This window comes from Mus musculus, chromosome 11 (genome assembly GCF_000001635.26).
Source record: "Mus musculus strain C57BL/6J chromosome 11, GRCm38.p6 C57BL/6J".
Taxonomy (NCBI): Eukaryota; Metazoa; Chordata; class Mammalia; order Rodentia; family Muridae; genus Mus; species Mus musculus.
In genome coordinates, this window is record NC_000077.6 from 97,429,144 (window position 1) to 97,453,474 (window position 24,331).

The 24,331-nt window shown below is 54.4% G+C and overlaps 1 protein-coding gene across 12 annotated transcripts in view; it reads left to right on the top strand.

Moving 5' to 3' along the window:
- Arhgap23 (Rho GTPase activating protein 23) overlaps positions 1–24,331 on the top strand; it is a 98,046-nt gene that overhangs the window by 24,787 nt on the left and 48,928 nt on the right. For 3 of the 12 annotated variants that reach the window (XM_006533867.3, XM_006533865.3, XM_006533866.3), the window contains exons 2-7: positions 15,041–15,202; positions 17,366–17,408; positions 19,027–19,122; positions 19,302–19,380; positions 19,510–19,564; positions 22,249–23,401. In XM_006533867.3, coding sequence (XP_006533930.1) covers positions 15,041–15,202; positions 17,366–17,408; positions 19,027–19,122; positions 19,302–19,380; positions 19,510–19,564; positions 22,249–23,401 — 1,588 coding nt within the window. Of the gene's footprint in view, positions 1–11,031; positions 11,493–15,040; positions 15,203–17,365; positions 17,409–18,967; positions 19,123–19,301; positions 19,381–19,509; positions 19,565–20,752; positions 21,223–22,095; positions 23,402–24,331 lie in introns of those variants that run through there. The other 9 variants (XM_006533868.4, XM_006533869.3, XM_006533861.4 and 6 more) reach the window with 7 other exon arrangements.

Here is a 24,331-nt window from a genome sequence, read left to right on the forward strand (position 1 = left end):
TGAGCCACATGGGACCCTGTCTCAAAACAAACAACAAAAAAGGAGTTTAAGTAGTCTCTGTTCCAGATAGGCCCCCAGAGAGGAGGGGTGGCCACCCCAGCAATGAAAGCATTGCTTCTTCCTCACCCCCAAATTCAGAAGCAGTGTGCTGATGCCCACCCGGGCCACATACTGTCCCTTCAAAGCAGACACAGTCCTGGCCTACCAGGCCAAAATAGCCTTATAATCATAAATGCCCTGAGAGAGTGTCCAGAGCCCGGGCATTGGGCACAGGGGCAGGATGTGTGTGAAGTGACTTTAAATTTTTTTTTAAGCAATTGGCGCACACCTTTAATCCCAGCACTCAAGGAGGCAGAGGCAGGCAGATCTCTGAGTTTGAGGCCAGCCAGGTCTGTAGAGGGACACATGAGATCAGTTCTCTCCTTCTGTCCTGTGAGTCCTGGGGGTCCTTAGTCCAGGTTGTAAGTGCTGAGCCGCCTGGAGCTGGTGTGTTGGCAGACATTAGTGCTAGAAGGTCCGGGGTGGGTGGGAATGAATCAAAAGGGCTGGAGAAGCAGGGAGGGCTTGAAGGCAACAGAACATTCCAAAAACAGCGTGCTGCTGTGGCCCAGAGGCTGGAAGGGAGCACAGTGCTCACGGGAACTGGAAGGAGGCCAGAGGATGTGGTGACTGGAGCGCAGGGAAGGGGGTGCAGGTGTGTGTGGAGGCTGGGGGTGTGTCCTCCAGGGCCTGGTGGCCAAAATTTATCAGCCTAGACTGACTTCCCAGAGGGAAACCAAACCACCCAGAGTGAGTGTGGATGGGAAGTGGGCTGGGCCCTTGGCCTTCGGGTGGCGGGGTCCACCCTGATGGTGGGCAGGAGGCCGGGTGGATGACCCCTCCCACCTGTCCGTTCCTAGAATGCCTTCCCAATAACTTTGCTCAGCAAAGAGCACTTGGGTGAACTTGATTGGCAGCCTTCGTGCTACTTAGAATAGGACCAATGTGAATGCCAGGGGTAAATGTGTTCCTTCCTGAATGCTAAGATGAGTGTAGAGCCTTCTGTCCCCCTCCCCTCAATGGCCCATGGACCAGTGCAGAATTCCCTATCCAGCTGTGGTTGTGGGGTTGGCTCAGGGAACAGGGTGGGGACTTCCAGGTTCACAGGTGCTACTGGCTACTACTTCTTCTTTATAAATTTATTTATTTATTTTTGGTTTTTCGAGACAGGGTTTCTCTGTATAGTCCTGGCTGTCCTAGAACTCGCTCTGTAGACCAGGCTGGCCTCGAACTCAGAAATCTGCCTGCCTCTGCCTCCCAAGTTCTGGGATTAAAGGTGTGTGTCACCACCCCTCAGCATAAATTTACTTTTATTTTATGTGCATTGGTGTTTTGCCTGAATGTATGTCTGTGTGAGGGTGGCTGATCCTCTGGAACAGGGGTTACCAACAGTTGTGAGCTGCTGTTTGGATGCTGTGAATTGAACCTGGGTCCTCTGGATGAGTACCCAGGGCTCTTAACAACCGTGGAGCCATCTCTCCAGCATCCCCTCCTCCTCCTCCTTCTCCTCCTCCTTCTCCTCCTCCTCCTCCTTCTCCTCCTCCTCCTTCTTCTCCTTCTTTCTTCTTATTTATTTATTTATTTATTTATTTTATATATGTGAGTACATTGTTGCTGTCTCCAGACACACCTGAAGAGGGCATTGGATCCCATTACAGATGGTTGTGAGCCACCATGTGGTTGCTGGGAATTGAACTCAGGACCTTTGAAAGAACAGTCAGTGCTCTTAACCACTGAGCCATCTCTCCAGCCCCCCTACCTCACTTCTTTCTTTCTCTCTGTCTCTGTTTTTTTCTCTTTCTTCCTTTTTTTCTTTCTTACTTTCTTCCCTCTCTTCTCTCTCCTCCTTTCTTCCTTCCTCCCCACCTCCTTTTTCTTTGTTTGAGACAGAGTTTCTCTGTTTAGTCCTGGCTGTCCTGGAACTCACTCTGTAGACCAGCTGGCCTTGAACTCAGGGATCTGCCTGCCTTTGTCTCCTGAGTGCTGGGATTAAAGATGTGTGCCACCACTTTCTGTCCCTGTCATCTAGTTCTGTTGTGCCTATGATTCCATGTCTAAGGGCAGAGCTGGGCTGACTGAGGACGAGGGTCTGGACATAAGAGATGTCTCCCATCGCTTTATAAGGGATGCCCTTCCAAGTCCCTCAGAGGCAGGAGTGGAGTGGAGGGCATTTGCCTTAGAAAGCTGCATATCTCCTCTTCTCTGATTGTCTCTGCCACAGCACAGGCTAGACCAGGGAGAGGTTCTGCTCAGAGGCAGGGCTGGCCAGCATACAGGGGCATGGAGAGGTAGTCTCAGCAGGGCTAAGGTGAGGGGGTGGATGGGTTTAGAGGCGAGTCTGAGAGGCTTTTCTTGCAGAGAACCCCACGTGCCCTGGGGGAGATGTTAGGAATCTGCTGAAACCTGCCCTCTGAGGGAATGTGGACTCAACTGGACTGGAGCTGAGCTCTCCCTCACCCCTCAAGGAAACCAGTGAGTGCACCTGTTGTCTCTGCCCAGGTGCCAGGTAGTAAGACAACAAGAAGAACTGGCACGGGGTTTGGGGGGGGGGGCGGCAAGAAGGATGACTCACATTGAGCTTGCAGTCTATCTCAAGTGAGCTGGCCAGTGATGGAATGGGTGTGATGATTCTGAAGAGGAATAGCTGCAGGAAGCTCCTGGCTCAAGAATGACTGACTGGTGTCTCCCAGTCTCTTCAGGAGAGGGAATTGAGCCTCCTTGGTACTGCTGGGTCAAAGGGAGGCTTCAAGGCTCAAGACACTGAAGACACTGATCCTCTTGCAGGAGACCTTTCTCCAGTAAGTGATTGGGAGGTGGGGTTATGTGTCATTCAATTGGAGCCAAGAGTCCCAGAGACTGCAAAGTGTGCTTATGGGGGGATGGGGGGTGGTGGTGGGGCAGGTCCCAGGAATGACACCTTGTCCCTTTCATTTCCAAATGAGATGACCTGAAGTGGCATGTGTGAGCCAGCAGGGGGCGCTGCTGCCTGTGACACTGGGCCTGAGTGGGCACACCCTGTGCGTGTGTTACAGGTGATTGTAGGCTCACTGGAGTTTAACACGGACCATGAATGCTCTGTAAGGTTAGATTTCAAACAGGAGTCCCACACTTAGTCAAAAATTCTTCAACAGTCCCACCCCCTCTGCATGGGGCAAGGCTGGGAAGAGTGGCCATTGGCTCAGTGTCCAAGGGATGGGATACCATCAATGCCAGGGACTTTCTATGTCTGCAGGGCCTCTGGCAGCCCAGGCACTCCCCTGCCTGGAGCTTTCTAGGACCCTAAAGAGGATAATAGCAGCCCTGAGAAGATGCAGCCTGGAGCCAGGGTCCTTTAGGACCAGGATTATCCAGGCTCTGAGGACACCCAGGATAGGGCCTTCCAGGCTAGGTCTCTGCAGCACCCCAGGTTACCTGCTCCCAGATGTAAGAGGGCAATTCATACCAGGTGCTATTAACACCCCCCCTCTCAACCATGTTTTAATTCTGACTTTGGCAATTCTTTCAATTTTGATAAATTTATATAAAATGTATGAGCCATCTGGCATTCCCAGCACTTAGGAGCCAATGCAGGAGGACCCTCATAAGTTCTTTGCCAGCCTGGACTACAGTGAGGTCCAGGCCAGCCAGGCCTATACAAACTAACATCTAAAACATTTTAAAAGAATTTAAAAAAAATCATGTCTATGGCTGGAGAGCTGGCTCAGTGGTTAAGAGCACTGATTGCTCTTCCAGAGGTCCTGAGTTCAATTCCCAGCAACCACATGGTGGCTCACAACCATCTGTAATGGGATCTGATGCCCTCTTCTGGTGTGTCTGAAGACAGCTACAGTATACTCCTATACATAGAATAAATAAGTCATTAAGAAACATCAAGTCTGTGTTGGGGGTATGGACATGGACAGGTGAGTGCAGGGGCCCACGGAGGCTGGAGGCGTGAGTTCTGGCTGGAGCTGAGGTTGCCACAGGTGAGAGCCACGTGAGTGACATCGGTGCTGGGAACCAAGCCAAGCTTGGACTCTGGAAGAGCCCTGTGCTTTCTTAACTGCTAACCTATCTCTCCAGCCTCGAAGGAAGCCATTTCTGAGTGTACGGTTAGTTCTGTGATGTTAGTGGTTTCTGCATTGACCCGTCACCGCTATCTTGCTCAAAAGGCATCTCTGTGTCATCAAAGCAGGAAGTGAGTGCCTAGTCAATCTTCTCCAGTCCCAGGCAGCCATCTTCCTTCCTTTCTTCCTCCCTCCCTTCCTTTCTTCTTTCTTTCTTTATTTCTTCCTTTCTTTTTTAAAAACTATTTAGATGCAGGGTTTCTCTGTGTAGCCCTGGCTGTCCTGGAACTGGCTTTGTAGACCAGGCTGGCCTTGAATTCAGAGAGCTCTGCCTGCCTTTCCTCCTGAGCGCTTGGATTAGGGGCGTGCACCAGCACTGCCTGGCCTGTCTGTTTTATTTTGTGAGACTAAGTCTTGCTTTGTAGCCTCGATTGGCCTGGAGTTTGCAGTGTACACCAAGATGGCTTTGAACTCAGAGATCTGCTTGCCTTTGCCCCTCAGGTGTCATATGCCACTATGCCTGACCTAGAACACTTTTGTGAATAATACTTACGTGTTTTCTGTGCTTTTGGGTTTGTAATTGTTGGATCATATAGTAATTCTACATTGATATTTTGTTTTGTTTTGTTTGTTTGTTTTCGAGACAGGGTTTCTCTGCATAGCCCCGACTGTCCTGGAACTCACTCTGTAGACCAGGCGGCTTTGAACTCAGAAATTCGCCTGCCTCTGCCTCCCAAGTGCTGGGATTAAAGGCGTGTGCCACCACTGCCTGGCTGATTTTTTTATTAATTATTTTATTCATTTACATTTTAAATGATATCCCCCTTCCCGGTTACCCCTTCACAAAGTCCCCATCCCCCCCCATGAATTTTTGATGCATTTATTTATGTATGAGTACTGTATTTGCATGACAGAAGAAGACATCAGACCGAAGAGGGCATCAGATCCCATTTCGGATGGTTGTGAGCCACCATGTGGTTGCTGGGAATTCAACTCAGGACCTCTGTATAAGCAGCTAGTGTCCTAACCTAGGCCTTGTTATTTTGATACAGGGCCTCTCATTTTTCTAGAGCCCAACAAGTAGGCTAGGGTTGTCTGGTCAGTGAACCACAGCGAACCATTTGTTTTGCCTCCCCAGCACTGGGACAACACCGAGATTACATACACACTGCCACACCTGGACGTTTTTGGGGGGGGGCGGGGGGGGTTTGAGACAGGGTTTCTCTGTGTAGCCCTGGCTGTCCTGGAACTCAGAAATCCGCCTGCCTCTGCCTCCCGAGTGCTGGGATTAAAGGCCTGTGCCACCACGCCCGGCTTTTTTTTTTTTTAACTTTTATTTATTTATTTTTATTAACTTGCTTGGGCTTGAACTTGAGTCCTTATTCTCCCAAGGCCCTTTACTGACTGAACTATTATTCCATCCCAGCAGTTTCTGAAAGCCTGCTCTGGACAAAGGCACTCTAGGGCAAATCCACTTCTGAAAAGCAGTAGCCTTCATCCTTAGGAGCTGTCTGTCCAAAGGGAGAGGCTGCAGTTTCTTTCTCCTGTCACTAGGGACAGATAGATGCAGGCCAGGTATTCCAGAGACCCCAGCCTGCCATGGGGCTACAAGCCCTTACTCACAGGGAGCTGCCAGAAGAGAGGACACCCAGAAGACCGAAGACAGCGCAGGGGTGTCTGGGTGGAGGGATTGTGGTGGGCCCTGACCCACACTGGCTGTGGTTGCCTTGGCAATGGCCTGGGTGTTTACTTTGTGGCTGACTCCGAGCTCCCTCTCTTCAGTAAGTGCTCATTTCCCACAGAGAGCAAAGACTCTGCCTTCAGCCCCGCCCCCTCGGCGTCAGCGACCTCCTGCTGGGCTCTCGCGTGCCAGCCTGGCATACTCCTCCTCTACTGCCACACTTGGGGTCTCATGTTGTCCATTCCCAGAGGGCCTAGAGGCCAGGTCTGTGGGCCTTCTTCCCCCTGTGAGGGAAGGGAGTGTGTCTCAGCCAATAAATGCCTCGGGTCAGCTGTGGGCGGAGCTACGGTGCCTCTGTAGGTCAGCAGTGGGAGGGGCCATGATGGCAAGTTCTGCATGTGCCTTGTCACTGTGTCTTGTGCAAGCCTAGCTGAGTAGCTACGTGGCTGGATATTAAACAGCTTGCATTTTCAAGCTCCTACTGTGTACCCTGGGTCGGTGCTGAGATTTTCATTTTTTGTTTTTGAAACGGTTATGCTATCCTCTAACTGTCCTGCTTCCTCAGTTGAAAGTACAGACAGGTACTATCACACCCTGCTAAGGCTTTCTTTTGTTGATTTAATCCTTCCAACATCCTTTGGGTGAAAGTTTGGACCCACCTTCATTTTGTGTGCTGACTCCTGTCTGCGATTGTTCCTTTCCCTCCTGGACAGATGGTGGTTGGGTGCCAGGCATGGAAAATACTCCCCTGCCCCCTACCTCAGCCTCCCTCTTCCTTGGCTATGACCCACTTTGAGAGGGGCAGGGATCACTGGTGTGTCACTGTGGTCTGAGAAGGAGAGCCCAGGTAGGGAAGACCTTTTGAGTCACCTGGTGCCAGCTGTCTGGAGCAGCCCAGGGTCCCCTGCTTCGCTGCCGATGTGATGCATGTCAGTGGAGGGGGTGGGAGCTTCAGCCTGCCTGGCCTGCTTGTCAACTTGGCCTGTTAGGGCATGTCAGAAGGGGCCTCTGCTCGATCGAAGCTGGGAACTGAGCTGTGAATGGGGCTAAAGGGTGGAGGAGGCCCAGGAGGCACTGCCCTGAAGGGAGGAGACTAGGCCAGGGGGCAGGCATTGTCTGTCACATGCTCCCATGGCTACCTTAGCCCTACCTCTGGATTTGTCACTGTGTGTGAGGTTGTGGGTGGCTACGGGTCTGTGTTTGATGGTGTGAGAGACCAGATGGATAATTCTCGGGGGTGGGGGTGGGGGCTCCTATTGGTCACCTGCGGTTCGGGGACCTAAGGTCTCGGAGGAGGTGCTGAGCAAGCAGAGGAAGGAAGAGCGGGCGGGCCTGACCTTGAGCCCTGTGACTCTGGCTTCCTGAGCTCAGGCTCAGCAGTGTATCTATCAGCTTCCCTCCTTCTGTCCCTGACCCTCGGGCTCTGGGCAGCTCTCCTCCCTGCCCCTGGTTCCTGGTGACTCTGCAGACTTCTTTTCCTCTGCTTTCAACCCTCGTCTCCTGGAGGGCTAGCCTGGGACAGCCCATTACCCATTACTGCTCTTCTTTGAAGTCCAGGCCCCTGACAGCATGTCAGGATTCCCCTTTGGGTGTGAGGACTGCCTGACCCGTGTCAATGAGAGCAGCTGGCTGGGCCAGAGTCTGGAGCTGGGGGACGCTGGAGGCACTCCTGACACAAGGGCCCTGCTGGCAGGGACTGTGCGTGCCTTAGATTTCCAAGGGGTCTCACCCTGGCCCATGGCACCACTCCACATGTGGTAGTTGAATGGATAACCCAGAAGGTAATGTCGAGGGATCTAGGGGGAGGGGGGTCAGGCCCTGGGATGCAGTCCTGGTATCACAGGGGTGAAGCCTTCTCTTTCTCCATCCTTGTCTTTAAGGGGGTTGAGGTAGGAGGGTGGAGGTAGACGTGGCGGTGCATGCTTTTCTTTCCAGCACCCAGGGGGCAGAGGCAGGTGGATCTCTGTGAATCCAAGGCTAGCCTAGTCTACAGAGTTAGTTCAAAGCCTCACCTCCTCAAAAAGGAGAACAGGGGATGGAGAGATGGCTCAGAGTACACAGTGTCTTGCAAGAAGACTTGAGTTTTATTCCCAGAACCCATGTGGGTGGCTTACAGTTGTCTATAACTTCAGCTCCATGGGAGCCGATGCCTTCTTCCGTCTTCCTGTGGGGTCTGTACTCCTGTGCATGTGAACTCACACACGTTAAAAATAATAAAAATAAATCCTTTTTAAAGGTGGGAGCCAGCTGGGCCGTGGTGGCGCACACCTTTAATCCCAGCATGTGGGAGGCAGAGGCAATCGGATTTCTGAGTTCAAGGCCAACCTGGTCTACAGAGTGAGTTCCAGGACAGCCAGGGCTACACAGAGAAACCCTGTCTCGAGAAACAAACAACAACAACAACAACAAAAGTGGGAGCCAGGTATGGTGGTACACATCTGTGACTCCAGACCTTTGAGAAGTGGAGGCAGGAGTTCAAAATCATCCTTAGCCACACAGAGAATTTAAGGCCAACCTTGAAACCATGTCTAAAACACATCCATCCATCCATCCATCCATCCATCCATACATACATACATACATACATACATATATACATACATGTGTGCATACCAACTAAGAACCTTCTCTGGTTGTAAATGCCTGTAAATCTCAACATTCAGGAGGCTAAGGCAGAGGAGTTACTGAGAGTTCAAGGCCAGCCTAGGCTGTAAACAGAGTTCAATGCCACCAGGGCCACATAGTAAGATCCTGCCTCTGCCACCCCCCAGCACCCCAAAAAGGCCATCGTGGATATCCAGTGCTTAGGGAAGGGTCACAAGTAGCAGTCCCTTTTAGAATTCTGAGTGTTCTTTCTTAGGGGTACAGTCCTGAGCTGCTGGGCAGGGACCCTCATAAGTGCCAGCTGTTCACTTAGGGGGCTGGGAGGGGCTGGCCAGCGGGTGATTCCAGCAGTGGGGGAGGAAGCAGCAGGCTGGGTGTGGGGGAGGACACTGTGCAGGAAGGCTTGGAATAGAAATCTCAGCAACGCCTGGTATTTCCCAGGCTTGCCCCTCCCCCTCGGGCTCTGGGGCCCACCCCACATTCCTTTCCCAGAGGAAATGGGAGGGAGCCGGCTCCCCAGACCTAGAAGATCATTTCAAGCTGTGGCCCTGGTTTTGAGGCCCTACTGTGTACAGTGCACAGGCCCTCCCCCGCTTGTCTTCCCTCTCTCTGAGTTTCTGCTGAGGCAGCCTTCTTTGACTCTGCCAGGTTAAAAGACAGAAAGTGAACATTGGAGATTCTGGTCTCCAAGGTCTCTGTAGGACTGGACACAATGCCACGTGCCTCTGCCCTCCCTTACAGCACCCAGACCCTTCCAAGTCTCAATCAGACAGACATCATGGGTCAGTCAGGAAAGACCTAAATATAAGACCTGGGCTTGTAGTGAGATAAAAAGGCACTTGAGGCCTGGGTAGATGGCTCAGCAGGGAAAGATGCTAGCTATGCAAGTCTGATATCTGGGTTCAACCCTCAGAGCCTATGTAGAAGTCACAAGGCAGAATGGAGGTTTTCCTCTGACCTTGTAGGGAATTGGCATGTGTAGCTTCATGCACATATACACATAAATACTTAAGAAGAAGACGAAGATGAAGACGGAGAAGCAGCAGCCGCCGCCACCTGACATAGTAACAGAAGCAGGCAGATCTCTGAGTTTCAGGGCTATCTTGGTCTATGCCTCAAGTTCCAGGACAGCCACAGCCACAGCCACATAAGGTGGCAGTTGGGCATCTGGGAGGCCTTAGTGAGGAGGCCTGATGAGGGGGTCAGGGGCATCCCTGTGCCTCTGCATTCTACTTTGGGCCCAGAGTCCACATGGCTGAGGACATCTTAGTGGGATGGTCGCCTAACTGAACTGGCCGTTGGGAGGAACTGACAAGGAGGGACAGAGCAGGAGGTGGTCAGATCCAGAAGTTTGGTTTTCTGCTTTTCCAGAGTCTGGGAGAAATGTAGACTGGGTTTCACTGTCCCTGGCTGCCCTGCTGTCCCTGACGGGTCCTTTCCTGCTCTCCCAAGTCCTGACTCAGCTCGTGGCAGTCTCAGCTCTTCCCGTCGGCTTCCGCAGGGTGGAGGTGGGGGTCCAGCTCCTGCATGGGCCCCACAAGCAGCAAACAGGAAACAGAAGAACAAAACCGCTCCCTGCCTGACTCGGTCCCCACCACCCAGGGCCGCACCCCCACCCTTCCTCCTCTGTTTTTCCTTCCCTCCATCCTGCCCACCCGCTCCCTAGAGTTGTGTTCCTTTTTGGATCTCCACCTCTCACACAGGTCACCTTCCTGGGGAGTGAGGACAGGGGCTTTGCCAGTGTTCCCAAACAGCCCAGCCTTGTGGCTCTCCCTCTTAGATGGGCTCTAGGCTTGTGTCCCCTTCCGCTGAGTATTTCCTTCTCAGTTAGTAATAACTGTTCTAAATGCTTCTATGAACTTGGGGTATGACAGTGGAGAGCACACAGCCCAGGGCTACTGCTAGCCCTGCCTCTTCTTGGAGAAAGGATGGGGCCTGGAAAGCCAGAAAAGGGGAGTGGGCAATGTCTGAAGTCAGCCAGTGCCCATTTTATTCCCATTATGAAGGAGTGGAGGGAGTGGTCAGCATGGAGCCTCCTCTTGCTTGGTGATGCCAGGGTTCCTGAAAGGGTCCTGGGGAAGAGGAATGAACATCTTGGGAGGCTGGAGTAGGGTCTCCCTGCCTCCTGAGAGTGCATCTTACATTTCATGAGCTCTAGGTGGGCAGTGTGTGTCACCTGAAGAGCACAGAGTCCTGAAGCAATCAGGTGCTGCTCAGTGTGTGTCTGTCACCATCCTGCTTATATGTGGTCAAGTGGGTATCTCCGGGTGGGGTGGGGTGGGGGGTCTGTAAGGCCTGGCATACTTTAAATGGCAATGCCCCATGGGTTAGGGATGTTTAAATAGGACAATGTCCATAGAGGTGAGCAATGATATCCACACTGAGGGTCTGCGAGGGGTCTGTAGGGGGACAGGTGATGGGATGCTGGCCATGGATTGTGAGGCACACAGCTAGAACATGTTTCTTCAGGAGTGTTGTTGGGCCCCATAGTGTGATCGCTCAGCAGTGTGAGTCCCTGTGTTTGTATGGTGTCGTCGGTGTGTGCTGTGCCTGAGCAGGGACCGCTCGAAGCCTCTGGCGTGGGGCGGAGGGTGGGCTGGCGCGGCGCTGGGGCCGCCCCGGAGGGGGAGGTGTCTGTCCAAGCGACTTGTTGGCTTGTCCCTGCCCCGCTCCGGCGGTTGCCTTCACCCGGGCGGCGCGGGAGGCGCGGCCCCGCTCCAGCCGTCCTGCCGCCGTCCGCGCGGGCTGGCCGCCCCCTCGGGGCCTCTGGGCCGCGGGCCCGCGGCTCTGGGGGGCGGGCTGGGACCCCTGGGCTCCGCCTGCCGCGTGGGGGTCCGAGGACGTCTCCTGCTGGGCGCCGAGCCTTGGAGTCCCGCACCGCACGTCCAGCTCCGGAAGCCAGGCCCGGTGCGCGCTGGGGGCGCGACGGTGGCCGCTCTCGGGGGTCCCCGCAGGCTGCTCTGGTGGGCAGTGCAGTGTGGCGCGTGGAGCGCGCGGGCGTCGGGGGCTGGTGCTGGGAACGCGCCGTCGGCGTGGACTGCAGCGCCCCGGAGCCGCGCTGTCTCTGGCTGCCCTGTCTGAGCCACAGCGACCGCTGCACGCCGGGGCTGCGTCCGGCCAGGGTGAGCAATAGCTTTGGAGCCGGGCGGGAGCTGGACTTAAAGGGGCTGTGGGCGATCGGGTTACCCACTCTCGAGTTGACGGTGTCTGGCATTCCCAGACGGACATCCTTGCAGTTGGGGAGTGTGTGAGGAGGTTGAGAATCATGGTGAGGTTGTCAGCGTTTGTGTGGCAGCATTCCCAGGGATGCTAGATGTAACTGAGTCTGAGTAGTGGCACCCGTGGGCTCAGGCCTCTTGGTTTACAGGCAGTGGAAGGATGGAATTGGGGCTGATGACTGAAGGAGTCGCTATCATAATATTAAGAATCCTGGAGCAAGGGGGCTGGCAGAGACACACTGAGAGCTAAGCATAGGGGTACTAACCCAAGCGGTAGGTTCTACTCTGGTCCCCTGTCTTCTTTCCTATCAGCAGGGATGTGGGCAGAGAGGCACATTATAAGGGTTTCCTAGTGGACAGAGGAAATTGAGGTGACAGAATGACCCTCAGCAGACAGGCGGTGATACCCGGGCAGTGGCAGGACTGGAGGCAGTGTTTCTGATGTTAGGGATGTGCCAAGCTGGTAGGCGTGAGTCACAGTGGGCACCATGCCCAGCCTCAATACTGTGTTTTCTGCAATGACCTCTTTCTGCAGGGGTGGGTTTGGGATGGGGGCGGCGTGGAATCAGCACTGATGTGGCCAGTCCGTCGAGGGCCCACTTCTGCCTGTTGTGTTCCCCGGGCTGCTCGTTGGCCCTTCTTTAACAACAGTTGGTTCTGGATGTCTCTTTGTTTTTAAACACCAGGATGAGCACGTTTACAAAGAGATTTCAGCCAAGAGGGTTTAATCAACAATGCCCGCGGCCCCACTCTGTACCCTGGCTCTGTGCCTATGTCAGAGGCAGAGTTGGGGGAGCTGAGCTGTACTTCTTGGTCTTCCAAGTTCTCCGTGCTGGATCTCTCTGTTTCTATACTTCCTACCTCTCTCCACTGGAAGAGGAGAGCTAGACTCAGTGTTGTCCCGGGTCAGATGGGAGGAGCCGAAACCTGCATATAGGGTAACTTGAAGAATTGAGGCTAGGTCTGAAAGAACTTCCCACAGGGAGACAACCAGCTCTGACTGGGTCTGTGGAGTCTTCTCTTCTGACAGGCTCTAGCAGGGGGTGGGTTACTGCCGTTCTCTAGAGACTAATTGGAAGGGCTGGGAGACCTGAGCTGGAAGGAAAGGAGCAGAGGAAATGGAGAGGCAGAGATAAGTAAGAAAGGGGGAGTTGCAGTGCTCAGATGAGGAGAGACTGTGGGAGGAAGGCATAGCCACTGTCCTGGATTACCAGCAGGTCCCCTCAGGGAGTGGCACCCCCAGGCAGCTGGCAGCTCTCGGCAGGATGTGAGTGTAGGGAGAGGGGAGGGGAACATGTGGGGACCTGTCCCAGCCGCTTCTCATCACTGGGGCAGCTGGTGGCTTAAACCTTAATCCAGGACACCAGCAAAACAATGGGCCCTGCAAACCCCATCAGCTCTGAGCCTGGGTGGGAGTGGGAAGGAGGGCAGCCCATGAAAGATGGAGAGCAGGGCTTTCTGTGAGAGAGGCACTGGGGACCCTGGAGATCATCTTCTTAGCAGCAGAAACAGGGAACTGGGGAGGGAGGGGTGTGTTCAAATCTTAGGGAATGTCCAGTGAGTGTTCTCGGGATCCTTAGACCCCATGAATGTGGAGCTCATGGGAGAGGCCAGGGTATAGCCACAAGGGAATGGAGCTGAGAGAACACTACTGGGTCCCTGCCTCTGTCCCTGCCAAGGACTGGGACCAGGAGTTGTCTAGGTCTTGCTTGGGCCCTCACAACCTCGCCCTTATATGCTTTCAGCCTATGTGGAATATCTCCTTTCTGGAGCCTCATCCAGATATTTTGTGTCCTCCATCTGTTTCTGTTCTCTGAAACTACAGTCAGCACACCTATTGCTTCTGTCTCATTTTCTTTATTTATTGAGATTCCAGGATCTGTGTTCTCCCCTAAGCCTACAGGATGTTGACAAAGCAAAGCCTCCTGGCTGTGCCCCCTCGCATGCTGTGCCTCCTCACATGCTCTCCCTCCCTTGAGTAGGTGAGCAGGGTGGACAGCCTCTCAGATGAGCCTCTCAGCATCCCTGTGCCTTCAGGTGTTTGTGAGCTTTCTTCAGCTACCAGGAGGGCAGCTTTCCCGTACAGAGGGGAGCTCCTTACAGCCCGGGTCTGATGGCCTTTTGCCTGTTCATACCAGCCCCTGGGCCTCTCATCTCTTCTTCAGTTTCCTGCCAAGGCCAAGGAGGAGCAAGGGGTGGAGGCTTGTTGAAGGAGTTGGTGGGAGGCTTTTGGCTTCTTGAGGGCTTTGGGTCAGAGGCAAGTGCTAGCCCAAGCAACCCTGTGGCTTCGAGGACTTGAGGCTTTGTGGCAAACTTCTTGCTTTTCCCACGGCCTGTCCCCTGGGCACTCATCTTTTCTGTCAGCCTCTCTGCATGCAAGTTATCTCATACTTGTAACTAGCTGTTTATCTCAGAGCCCAAAGACACTCACACAGTCTTCTCTGTCATCTCTTGCCTCCTGCCCCAGATAATGGTCCTCCATGGCCCCTTCACCTCTTCTTTGGACAGCCTGCCATGTCATCTAGGGGAATCCCAAGCATCCCAGCCGGGTTGGACAGAAGACAGTATCTCTCATCTGCCTTTCCGGTGAACCAGCCTGGCCTTTGGGCTGAGCTGTGCAACCTCAGCAAGTTCCTTTAGTGCCCTGGTGTCCGTTTGGGGCTCTTGATCCCATGCTCCTGGAGGGTACATTTGTGTGCCCGTGCAGAGATGCAGCTCTGTGCTGTGTGCATGTGTGTATGCAAGGCTGGTTACGTGCACCCGAGTCTGTGCCAGTGTGCCTGCATAGTGTATACATGTGGTTCTGTGAGTCTGCCTGTGCGCGCATTTGGTTTTTATTTTTATTATTGATTGGTTGATTGAGTAATTGATTGATTGATTGATTTTTTTTTTGGCATAGGGTTTCTCTGGCTGTCCTAGAATTCATTCTATAAACGAGGCTGGCCTTGAACTCAGAAATCTGCCTGCCTCTGCCTCCCTCGGGCTGAGATTAGGCCACCACCACCTGGCTTATATGTGTACATTTATATGTGTGCCTGTGTTTGTGATATGTTCTGTGTGCATAAGTTGTGAGTGTCTTCGTGTACGTCAGTGTATGTGTGGGGATGTGTAAGAGTTGTAAGTACAACTTCCTATGCAGAAAAGCTGTGTGTGCAGGGTCTGGTGCATAGGAAATGCTTACTGGCTCAATTTCCAAAGAGGCAAAGGTGTCATGATGAGACCAAAGGAAAATCTCTGAGGAGAGAGGCTTTCTGCTTTGGGAGAGTGAGAGAGGTGAATGGGTTGGAAGCCAGGAGGACCTGCCTCTCCCCCCACCCCAACCCCGCGGCTGTAGATGTTGGCGCTCCCTGTCAGGTTCTAGGCTCCGTCCGAGGTGGCTGGAGGCTTGTGGAGAGCCTGAGTGTGGACCACACACTCTCTGCTCACTCACCTGTCTCCTTGTGTTCCTGCAGCTTCCACTGGGCCCCCGAGATGGCTGCTCTTCTGGGCGTCCCCTCCCCTGGCCGGGGCCGAGGACACTGCTGCTGCGCAAGAGTCTTCAGGATGGCTTTGGTTTCACCCTGCGCCACTTCATCGTGTACCCACCCGAGTCGGCCGTGCACTGCATCCTGAAGGTAGGCCCAGCTTGTCAGTGTCTGGCCACTCTGTGAGGGAAGCTTGGTGGGAGAGAGAGGCTAGCTGGCCTATCCCAGCACCCTGTCAGAGGAGTGCCTCCTGGGGACCAGCCTGGCTCCCTTCTGCTGCAGTCTCTGAGGAGAGCTGTAAGGAGGCTGTGCCAGCGGAGCCTGGGACACTTGCTCTGTGACTGTGGACAAACTCCTTACCTTTTCTGGGCTCTGGAAAGGGAATGGCCATCTTAAACTGGGCCTCCCGGGACACCTTATCCACTTGTCTACTGCTTCTTGACCTGGTCGGCACTTTCTGTCCCTAGGCCGAGGAGTCAGGGACCCCAGCTTATTTTCTAGGAAGAGTCCTGGGGAGGGGTCCAAGGCCCCAGGTTTTAGTCCTAACTCAGTCCCATGTTGCTGTAGATTGGCTCACTGAAGATTTACAGGCATCTCATCCCTCGGTGACTCAGTTTATCCTGAGGGCTACTGTTTTATTGATCCCCAAGAGTCTTTCCATCCCTAACACAGCTTCCAGAACCAGGACCCCAGATCTTAAGCCAACACAAGGCTATCAGCTGGAGAGAGAGGGTCCCTGACAGCAAAGAGTGGAAGCCAGGAGGAAGCCAGGCAGCTTTCTGGGCTCCCGATCTCTCTTCCTGCAGAGGAGACCGATTGCTACCAGAGTCAATGAACCCCTCTCTCCTTCCCCAGGGCTGGGATCAGCCTGCCTAACTGATGAGGGATTCTTGCTTGGGGTTCTTGCTTGGGGACCTTGACTCTGCCACACAACCAAAGCATTAGGTTTCTCTGCATGTCTGCACCTGTGCATGCCTCTCTCTCTCTCTCTCTCTCTCTCTCTGTGTGTGTGTGTGTGTGTGTGTGTAGTATGTGCATGTCTGTCACATGCCTTGTGGCTTTCCCGTGTGTATGAATCTTTGATCCCAGGATCATCACCGTCATTGGCTGTGGCTATACCTAAGCAAGGAAGTGGAGCCTAATAATGCAGGTGACATCAGATGTCCAAGGATGCCAGCTTCTTCACTCCTGGAGCCCCTAGTCCTTCCTTTCCTTCTTTCTAGCTGCTGCCACCTTCTCTCTGGACACTGGGAGAGAGCGGCAACTGGTGGGCTCTCCTTGTGGGTCACAGGCCAACTCTGGGGAAGACAAGCCAGGGTTGCTCCCTCCCTTTTCAGAACCTGCCCCAGACTGGGAGAAGCTCTGTCCCCAGGCCACAGAAGGCCAGAGTTCTCTGCCTGGGGCCTGTGCAGGGAACTTAGCCGTCCAAATGCATCTGTCTGCCTCTGCCACCCGCTGTCTATGCTGTCAGCTCAGATCAGTGGGCAAAAACCTCCCATGGGAAACTGGGCAGAGGCCCAGGATTCAGCAGCACTCGGCAACCTTCCTGGCTCACCTTAGCCGGGAGCCCCGAGTCTGGGCCCTGGTTCTGCTGCTGAGTCTTTGGACAAGATGACCCTGAAGGTCTGCTCAACTCTGAACTGCATCACCTACTGGCTCGGCCTGTCTCTGACCTTCTTCTGGTTCTTCTCCAAAGCCCATGCCCCCTCTCCCCTCACCAGGATGGACCCCTGGAGCTCCTAGTAGCTCTCCCTCACCCCTAAAGCTAGCTGCTAGAATTCTGTCCCATGCCTGACACCCACTTCTGCTCATCAGAGAACCCTTCCTGGTTCCCTCCTCTTTCCTTTCAGACCAGAAGCTTTTAGTCTGAGTTCTGTGCTTGCTGGTGTCAGCTCAGCACACCCAACCCTAAGTGTGCATGCCTCCCCTCTTGCTAATCGGGTCTCCCAGCCCATTCTCTGAGAGAGATAGCCCTGTTTACACTTGTCAGGCTGCTTATCTTTGTCCGCCTGGGTCCTCTGCTTGTGTTTTGGGGACCTCCTCCCTTGGCCTGCAGGCTCCCTAGGGGAAGAGGTCACAGGTCTCTGGTAGATTGGATGTTCTTGGAACCTTGGGCTGGGGGGAGGGGTTACTGGGGACACTTATCCTGACTGGGACACCTCTGACAGCTCTCCCATCTCTGCTGTGGTTGGCTACTTGGAAGGAGATAAGGGTTGGAGGTGGGGTGGCTCAGTAGGGCTGCTCAGGTGCAGCGTGCTGCTGATGCTGCGGAGGGCTGGACAGTTGCCACACCCATCTCTCTGTTCCTTGCAGGAGGAAGAGAATGGAGGCCGAGGAGGAAGAGGAGGAGGAGGAGGTAAGGGGTGGGTGGAGCAGGGGCGGGACTGGGCTTCAGTTTCTCTCCTGCACCCCAGTGGGCCCCACCCTTCTCTTGTCCCTGTCTAGCCTTTCTCCTCTCTCTGTTCCTGCCAGCCTAGCTCCAGGCATCTCCTCCTCGTTCTCTGTTCTCCCTCCACGCTTTCCCCATCTTGTCCTATAGGCCTGTCGCTCCCACAGCCATCTGATACTGAGGACTCTGGGTGACACAGACCCATCTGGTTCCACCCGCTTTCTGCTTTCTCCCAGAACAAACTCAAGGCCTAGGCTATGGGGCCTGTGGATGAGGGTTGGGGTGTACTGAGCATGGGCTCATCCTATACGTGGACAAAGGGATGTCTTGATAGGAATAGGGGGGCCCTAGAGTAGGTATTAAAAATGTGAGCCTAACTCACCTTACTGTCACCGTTGCTATCTTAAGGGTCCTTTGCTGGCTCTCAGACTCCAAGGTATTTAAAGCTGAAGTCCCCAAACAGGCAGCTTTCCTGCCCTGCCTCTGTCTGTGGACAGCCATGGTGACATGGTCCTTCTGAGTTCTCGTGCCACTGAAGGAGAAGGAGTTCACTGTCCTAGCACAGGTTCCAGTAAGGGAGTCTTGTTGGCAAGTGATGGAGTTAGTATCCATCCTGTGTCCTGCTTGGAATCCCTGAACCTGGAGAAGGAAGAAGGGTGGGAGCCACAAGTATATTGGGTATCTCTCTGGTTCTGTGATATGTCGTCTCTCCATACACATGAGGTCTCCCCAGCTTGCGTCTTCACAACTTGATAGGTGCCTTATTTTTTAAAAAATATTTTATGAGCATTTGTACCTGAGTGTGTGTGTGTGTATGTGTGTGTGTGTGTGTGTGTGTGTGTGTGTGTGTGTGTGTATGCGCACCATGTATGTGCAGGGAGCCAGAGTGTTAGAAGAGCGTGTTGGTCCCCTGGAATTAGTGTTACAGTTGTATGGCAGTTGTGAGCTGATAATGCACGCTGGAAACCAAACCGAGGCCCTGTGCAAGAGCAGCCAGTGCTCTGAAACCTCAGGTCCATCTCTCCAGCTCAGATAGAGACCTCCTTTTAAACTTTATTAGTGTGTGTGTGTGTGTGTGTGTACACGCACATGCATGCGCTTAGGCTAATGCCAGAGTGTGCATGTGCCATGCAGAGTGTAGAGATCAGAGGACGACTTGGCAGAGTTAGCTTTCTCCTTCCATCTTTATGTGGGTTTCAGGGATTCAGTTCAGACTCACATCCAGGTGTCGTCAGCCCTGTAGGGTCCTCTTGCATGGCACCCTTTCCGTTGTCTTGTGACTTATGTACGAAGTCTGCTTGACCAAGAACTCTGGAAGGGCAGAGGCTGTGTCTGTCCACACATGCTGTGTAGTCTGGCTTCTAGCAGAGGACAGAGACTCAGCTCATGGGTTTGGACAGCTCTCTATGTATCCTTCTGGTGTGGGCCCTTGTCTGACTGTGGGCATAGGTCCTGTGGATGTGTGGGTCATTGCATGCTTGTGACTGTGTGATCATCCTCTGAGTGTGTGTCCTCTGTGTGTGTAGCTGTGCATGGGTGTGACCTTCAGCAACCACCCCCAGCTAACCTGGCTGATGCCCACCAGGACCCTCCCCACGGCACCGCCTGGAGCCCATGGACACCATCTTTGTGAAGAATGTGAAGGATGGTGGCCCCGCCCACAGGGCGGGGCTTCGCACAGGTGAGCTTGTCTGTGACCTGATGTAACACTCCTCTGGGACTCACATCGATTTTAATTGGGTTGGGATTCATGAACCTAGATGCTGGTGAGATTCCTCTTCGTTTACTTCCATTCATGCTTAGTACATGGGTACACTGCGCTCCTGCTTTGGATTCTCACATGTGATCCCTTGTCCCTAGGAGACCGGCTGGTGAAGGTGAATGGGGAGAGCATCATTGGGAAGACCTACTCCCAGGTCATAGGTCTGATCCAGAACAGGTGAGTGTCTGGCCAAGGTAGCACGCAGGCACCCAGACTCCTTTCCCCCCAACCTGGGCCCTGCAACCGGATCCCTCTCCCCAGACACTGTCCTGTTGCCTCTGCTTGACCCTCTCCCTGTCTCTGCAGTGACGACACCCTGGAGCTCTCTATCATGCCCAAGGACGAGGACATCCTCCAGCTGGTGAGTCCTTCTGTCTGCATGGAGGGCCCCTGTGGGAGAAAAGAGAAGGAAACAGCCCAGCATTGCTCAACTGGTGCTTCCAGGCCCATCCCTGGGCCGGGGCTGCTTCTTGCTTCACTTGAGCCTGCTCTGTGCTAGAGAGAGAGAGGAGGAGAGAGAGAGGAGGTGCTGGCCTTGGTAAGCAGGATTCCTGCCAGGGTATCTGAAAAGAGGGTGGCCCAGCGGGCCCTGCCAGCTTGGCATGTTCTTGTTTGCTCCTGTGAGAGATGCCTGTTCCCTGTACCCCCTCCTCACTTGGCCTGAGGGAACATGGCTCTAGAGGTGTGTCCATAGATTCGAACTCCAAACACCACCCTTCAACACATCCCACGGCCAGAGGTACCACTTGGTACATATCAGGACGCTCAATCCTGCATAGCCCTGTACAACTCAGCTCCATAGAAGACACAGCATTGCCGGGCAGGACTCACAGAGCCTCTCCCTGTCTCTGTGCCAGTGTACCGCAGTACCCAGGTAGCACACAGTGGGACCTCACAGCAGCCTCACTTGCACCTCTGTCTTGTAGCACAAACTCTGTACACATCTGGATTCTGTGCTGTTGTGACATAAGCATACACTGGTGTGTTATCGCAATGCTGCCCACAAATGTCACCGCATGCCACAGCCCCTTTCAGGCATCTATGCTTAGTGATATCATAGAATCCCAAATTCATCCACGTGAGATACAAAGTCTGAACTTGTCACAACCAGTGTCTCAGCACACCGAGAACATAAAACCCTTTGGGAGGGTGCTACCCAAAGGCCTGCCCCACATGTGTTGTGTGAAGCAAGCCCAGAGCCTTGTGTCTGGAGCCTGAAACAGTCCCCCTTGCCTAGTGCCCTGTTCTTGGTCTCTTGGCTCCAACTCAGATGCCAGCTTGCTTGCCTCTTCGGTCACTGCCCCTCAGAGGATGGCTAAGGGCCAAGCCCAGAGGCTCGGAGCTGCTGTGCTGGCTTTGGCTGTGTCACTGTAATGACAGGGCCACACTTGGCATGATGCCTCCCCGGGGAACCTCCATTCCTGACCTCAGTTGTCCCCTTGCACTTCCTGGAGTTGAGAGGGAAAGAATGGAGGCTCAGAGAGGTGCACGGCTCACCCAGAGTCTTAAAGAGCTGCCTGTGCTCCAGTTATGAGAGAGGAACAGGGCATGGCACCCTGCCTCAGTCCAGCTGTCAGGGGCAAGGGGCAGCAAGGGCAGCAGCCTTGAACTCTGCCAGACCTAGACCCAAGTAGGCTGGCATCCCCAGATGTCAACATCTGGGAGCTCCCACGACCCGCCATCTCCAGTCAGCCAGAGGGTGGGGCCCAGGCATTCCTGTGGTTGGGAGCCAAGGCTGGAGGCCAATCGGGTGGCGGCAGCTGCTGACGCCACCACCGACGCGGCAAGTCCCCTCCACACCCATCCTCCCTCCTCCTACCGCCAGGCAGCCGAAGAGAGCCGGGTGGGGGAGAGGGGAAGCTTCAGGGAGGGCTGGCTAAGGGGACTAAGGGACTTAAATCAGCTGTGCAGGGGCCCTAGTGAGAGGTAGCTGGGCAGCAGTCACAGGCTGGCGGAATGCTGTCTCCGCCACTGTGATGCTGGGAGCTCCAGGAGCCAGCAGGATGGCAGGAGGAGGAGGTATGTGTCGCTGGCCCAGGATGCCAGGCTGGAGGGGCCGAGGGTGCGGGGGTGTGGTTAGCTGGTCCTTGTCACATGATGTTTGTGTTTGGGACTGGAGGGGTAGTTTTTTGTGTGTCTCATTGTGTGTGCAGTGTCTTTCGGGGTGTGTATCTTGCCGTTTCTCTGTGATGTGATGTAGTATGTGTGTGTGTCTGGGCTCACCCTTCACCCTTTGCTGAAACAGGCCCCCTCAGCTCAGCCAGCACTAGGCTCGGCAAGAGCCACAAGGCTGCTGTCCGGGGGTGGGGTGCCTCCTTTTTTGGCTGAGCCTGGGCACCAGCCCTGTCACTCCTCAGCAATGCAGCGTCAGCTTCAGCAGCCAGTGCCAAATTCCAGGCCTGGGGTGGCAGGAGGTGGCCCAAGGCCCCTTAGCTTGTCCAGCCCCTCCTTTAAACTGGTCTCTGGGGGGGCAAGAAGTGGTCATGTTCTTCACCACAGAGTACAGGCCCTGGGCCCCAGCTCACATCACCCTATAGTGAAGGGACCTTGGCCTCTTCCAGCCTCCGCCTACCCTCAGACCACCCCTCCTTGGACACACCCACTCCGTAGCCAGCTTTCTAAGGTCCTCTAACCACCTTGACAGATTTCTGCCCATTGCCCCCACTGAACTGCAGCCAGGAGCTGTGGGCATCATTGGACATAAAGGAACTGTAGGCAGGGGAGGGCAGGGTGGAGGAGGGCAGGATGGGGGAGGGCCCTAGCAAACAGATGTTGGAATGTTTGTGGCTAAAGGCTGTCCTTGTTTTAAAAGTCTTACAGAAATCTGGCTATTTTGAGAGAGAGAGAGAGAGAGAGAGAGAGAATGAATCTTATCTCTTTGTCCTCCCTCAGGACTCTCCTTGGAGCACACCCTCATCCATTCAGGATGCCCCTACTTAATCAGCTCCCTTGCATTTCCTTGTGAGAACCTGGGTACCCTAGGGCTGATGCCTGTCATCTGAGTCCGGTCTGCTCATGCTTTTATGCCTCTGTGTTTCCGGCCAGGCCTACTCCCAGGATGCCTACCTAAAGGGCAACGAGCCGTATTCTGGAGAGGCCCGCAGCATCCCAGAACCACCTCCACTCTGCTACCCACGGAAGACCTATGCTCCACCAACCAGGGCCCCTGCCTGGGCTACTATGGTGCCTGAGCCCATCTCAGCACTACCCCCAGATCCCCGGAGTCCTGCTGCCTGGAGTGACCCAGGGTCCCGTGTCCCATCTGCCACCCGTGCCCACCTGGACAACTCTTCCTTGGGGATGAGCCAGCCCCGCCCAAGCCCTGGTGCCTTTCCCCACCTCCCTTCAGAGTCCCGGACACCCCGTGCCTTCCCAGAGCCTGGCAGCCGGGTGCTTCCCAGCAGACTGGAGTGCCAGCAGGCTCTGTCACACTGGCTGTCCAATCAGATACCCCGCAGAGCGGGGGAGAGACGGTGCCCAGCCATGCCACCCCGGGCCCGCAGTGCCTCCCAGGACCGGTTGGAGGATGTGACTACCCACCACCCATGGCCCTGCTCCACCTCCCAGGATGCCTTGAGCCAGCTGGGCCAGGAGGGTTGGCACCGAGCTCGCTCAGACGATTACCTGAGCCGGGCTACCCGCTCTGCTGAAGCACTGGGTCCAGGAGCACTGGTGTCCCCTCGTCTTGAACGCTGTGGTTGGGCTTCCCAGCGCCCATCTGCCCGCACCTCTGCTTGCCCTTCTCGGGACTTGACCCAGGCCCCTCCCCCATCTGGCCTGCAGGGCCTGGATGACATCGGGTACATTGGATATCGGAGCTATAGCCCATCATTCCAGCGCCGGACTGGTCTCTTGCACGCCCTCTCCTTCCGGGACTCACCCTTTGGGGGACTTCCCACCTTCAGCTTGGCCCAGTCTCCTGCATCATTCCCACCAGAGGCCTCCGAACCACCTAGGGTCGTCCGGCCAGATCCTAGCACCCGAGCCCTAGAGCCTCCCGCAGAGGATCATCGTGATGAGGTGGTCCTGAGGCAGAAGCCTCCAACGGGTCGCAAGGTCCAGCTGACCCCAGCAAGGCAGATGAACCTTGGATTTGGTGATGAGTCCCCAGAACCCGAGGCCAGAGGGGAACGCCTGGGGAGGAAGGTAGCCCCTCTGGCCACTACGGAAGACTCGCTGGCTTCTATTCCCTTTATTGGTGAGTGGTGTTACAAGTGGCTGGCTAAGGGTCCCATCTCCCTGTCTACTGTGCCAGAGTCTGCGCCATGTGCCAATAGGGGCATCTGGGTTCTGTCTCTATCTGTTCGTCCATTTGTCCATTCCTCAATAATTGCTTCTTTCCTCCTGTTTTCCATTCCTTCATTCTTGTAGCCATCTTTCCGTCCACGCTTCTTCGTCTCCCTCCCTCCCTCTCCTCCTCCTTTCCTCCTGCATCCTTCCTTCTCTCTGTCCTTCACTCTGTCCATCTATCCATTCTTAGCTCCCATCTTTCCCTCCTTTCTCCTGCTCACTCTTTTACCATTTCTTTGTGTCTTTCGTTCTTTGTTTTTTTTTCCATCTCTCCTACATTCCTCCAACAGATATTTACATCAGCTACTATGTAAGCTTCAGGCTTACCTGGTGGATGGCTGCCCAGACAGAAAGCACACAGGACAGACAGCCTCTGTGGATGGGGAAGGGCTCTGTGGCCTGGATGGGTGTGGTCAGCACTGGAAAAATATTGGAAAAACATTTGGCTAAGGATTTGAGGTGGTCTGAGGAATAGTATTCAAAGAGAAAGACAGAACTATGTAGAGCTTGAGGTAGGAGGAGCCAAATGCACTTCCAGGCCATGTGATCCTTTCTTGTCCAAGGCTAAGCGAGGCTGTGAGGGCAGCCCATAGAGTGGGGAGAGGCAAGAAGGCAGAGAGGTGAGGCGATCTCCAGCTTTTTGGCTTGCCAGAGTGGTGCCTCATCTCCATGTTGGGGATGGGGGTGCAGAAAGAACAAGAAAAGGGTTAGGGGTGTGAGGAGACAAGCCAGGCCAGGCTCTGAGTCTATGGGCTGTGGCGAAAGCCTGGAACGGAAGATGGTGCTATTGGGCCCAAGTCCTGGGCCTGGTGGGTTTGTAGCTGAGTGGCCTGGGAAC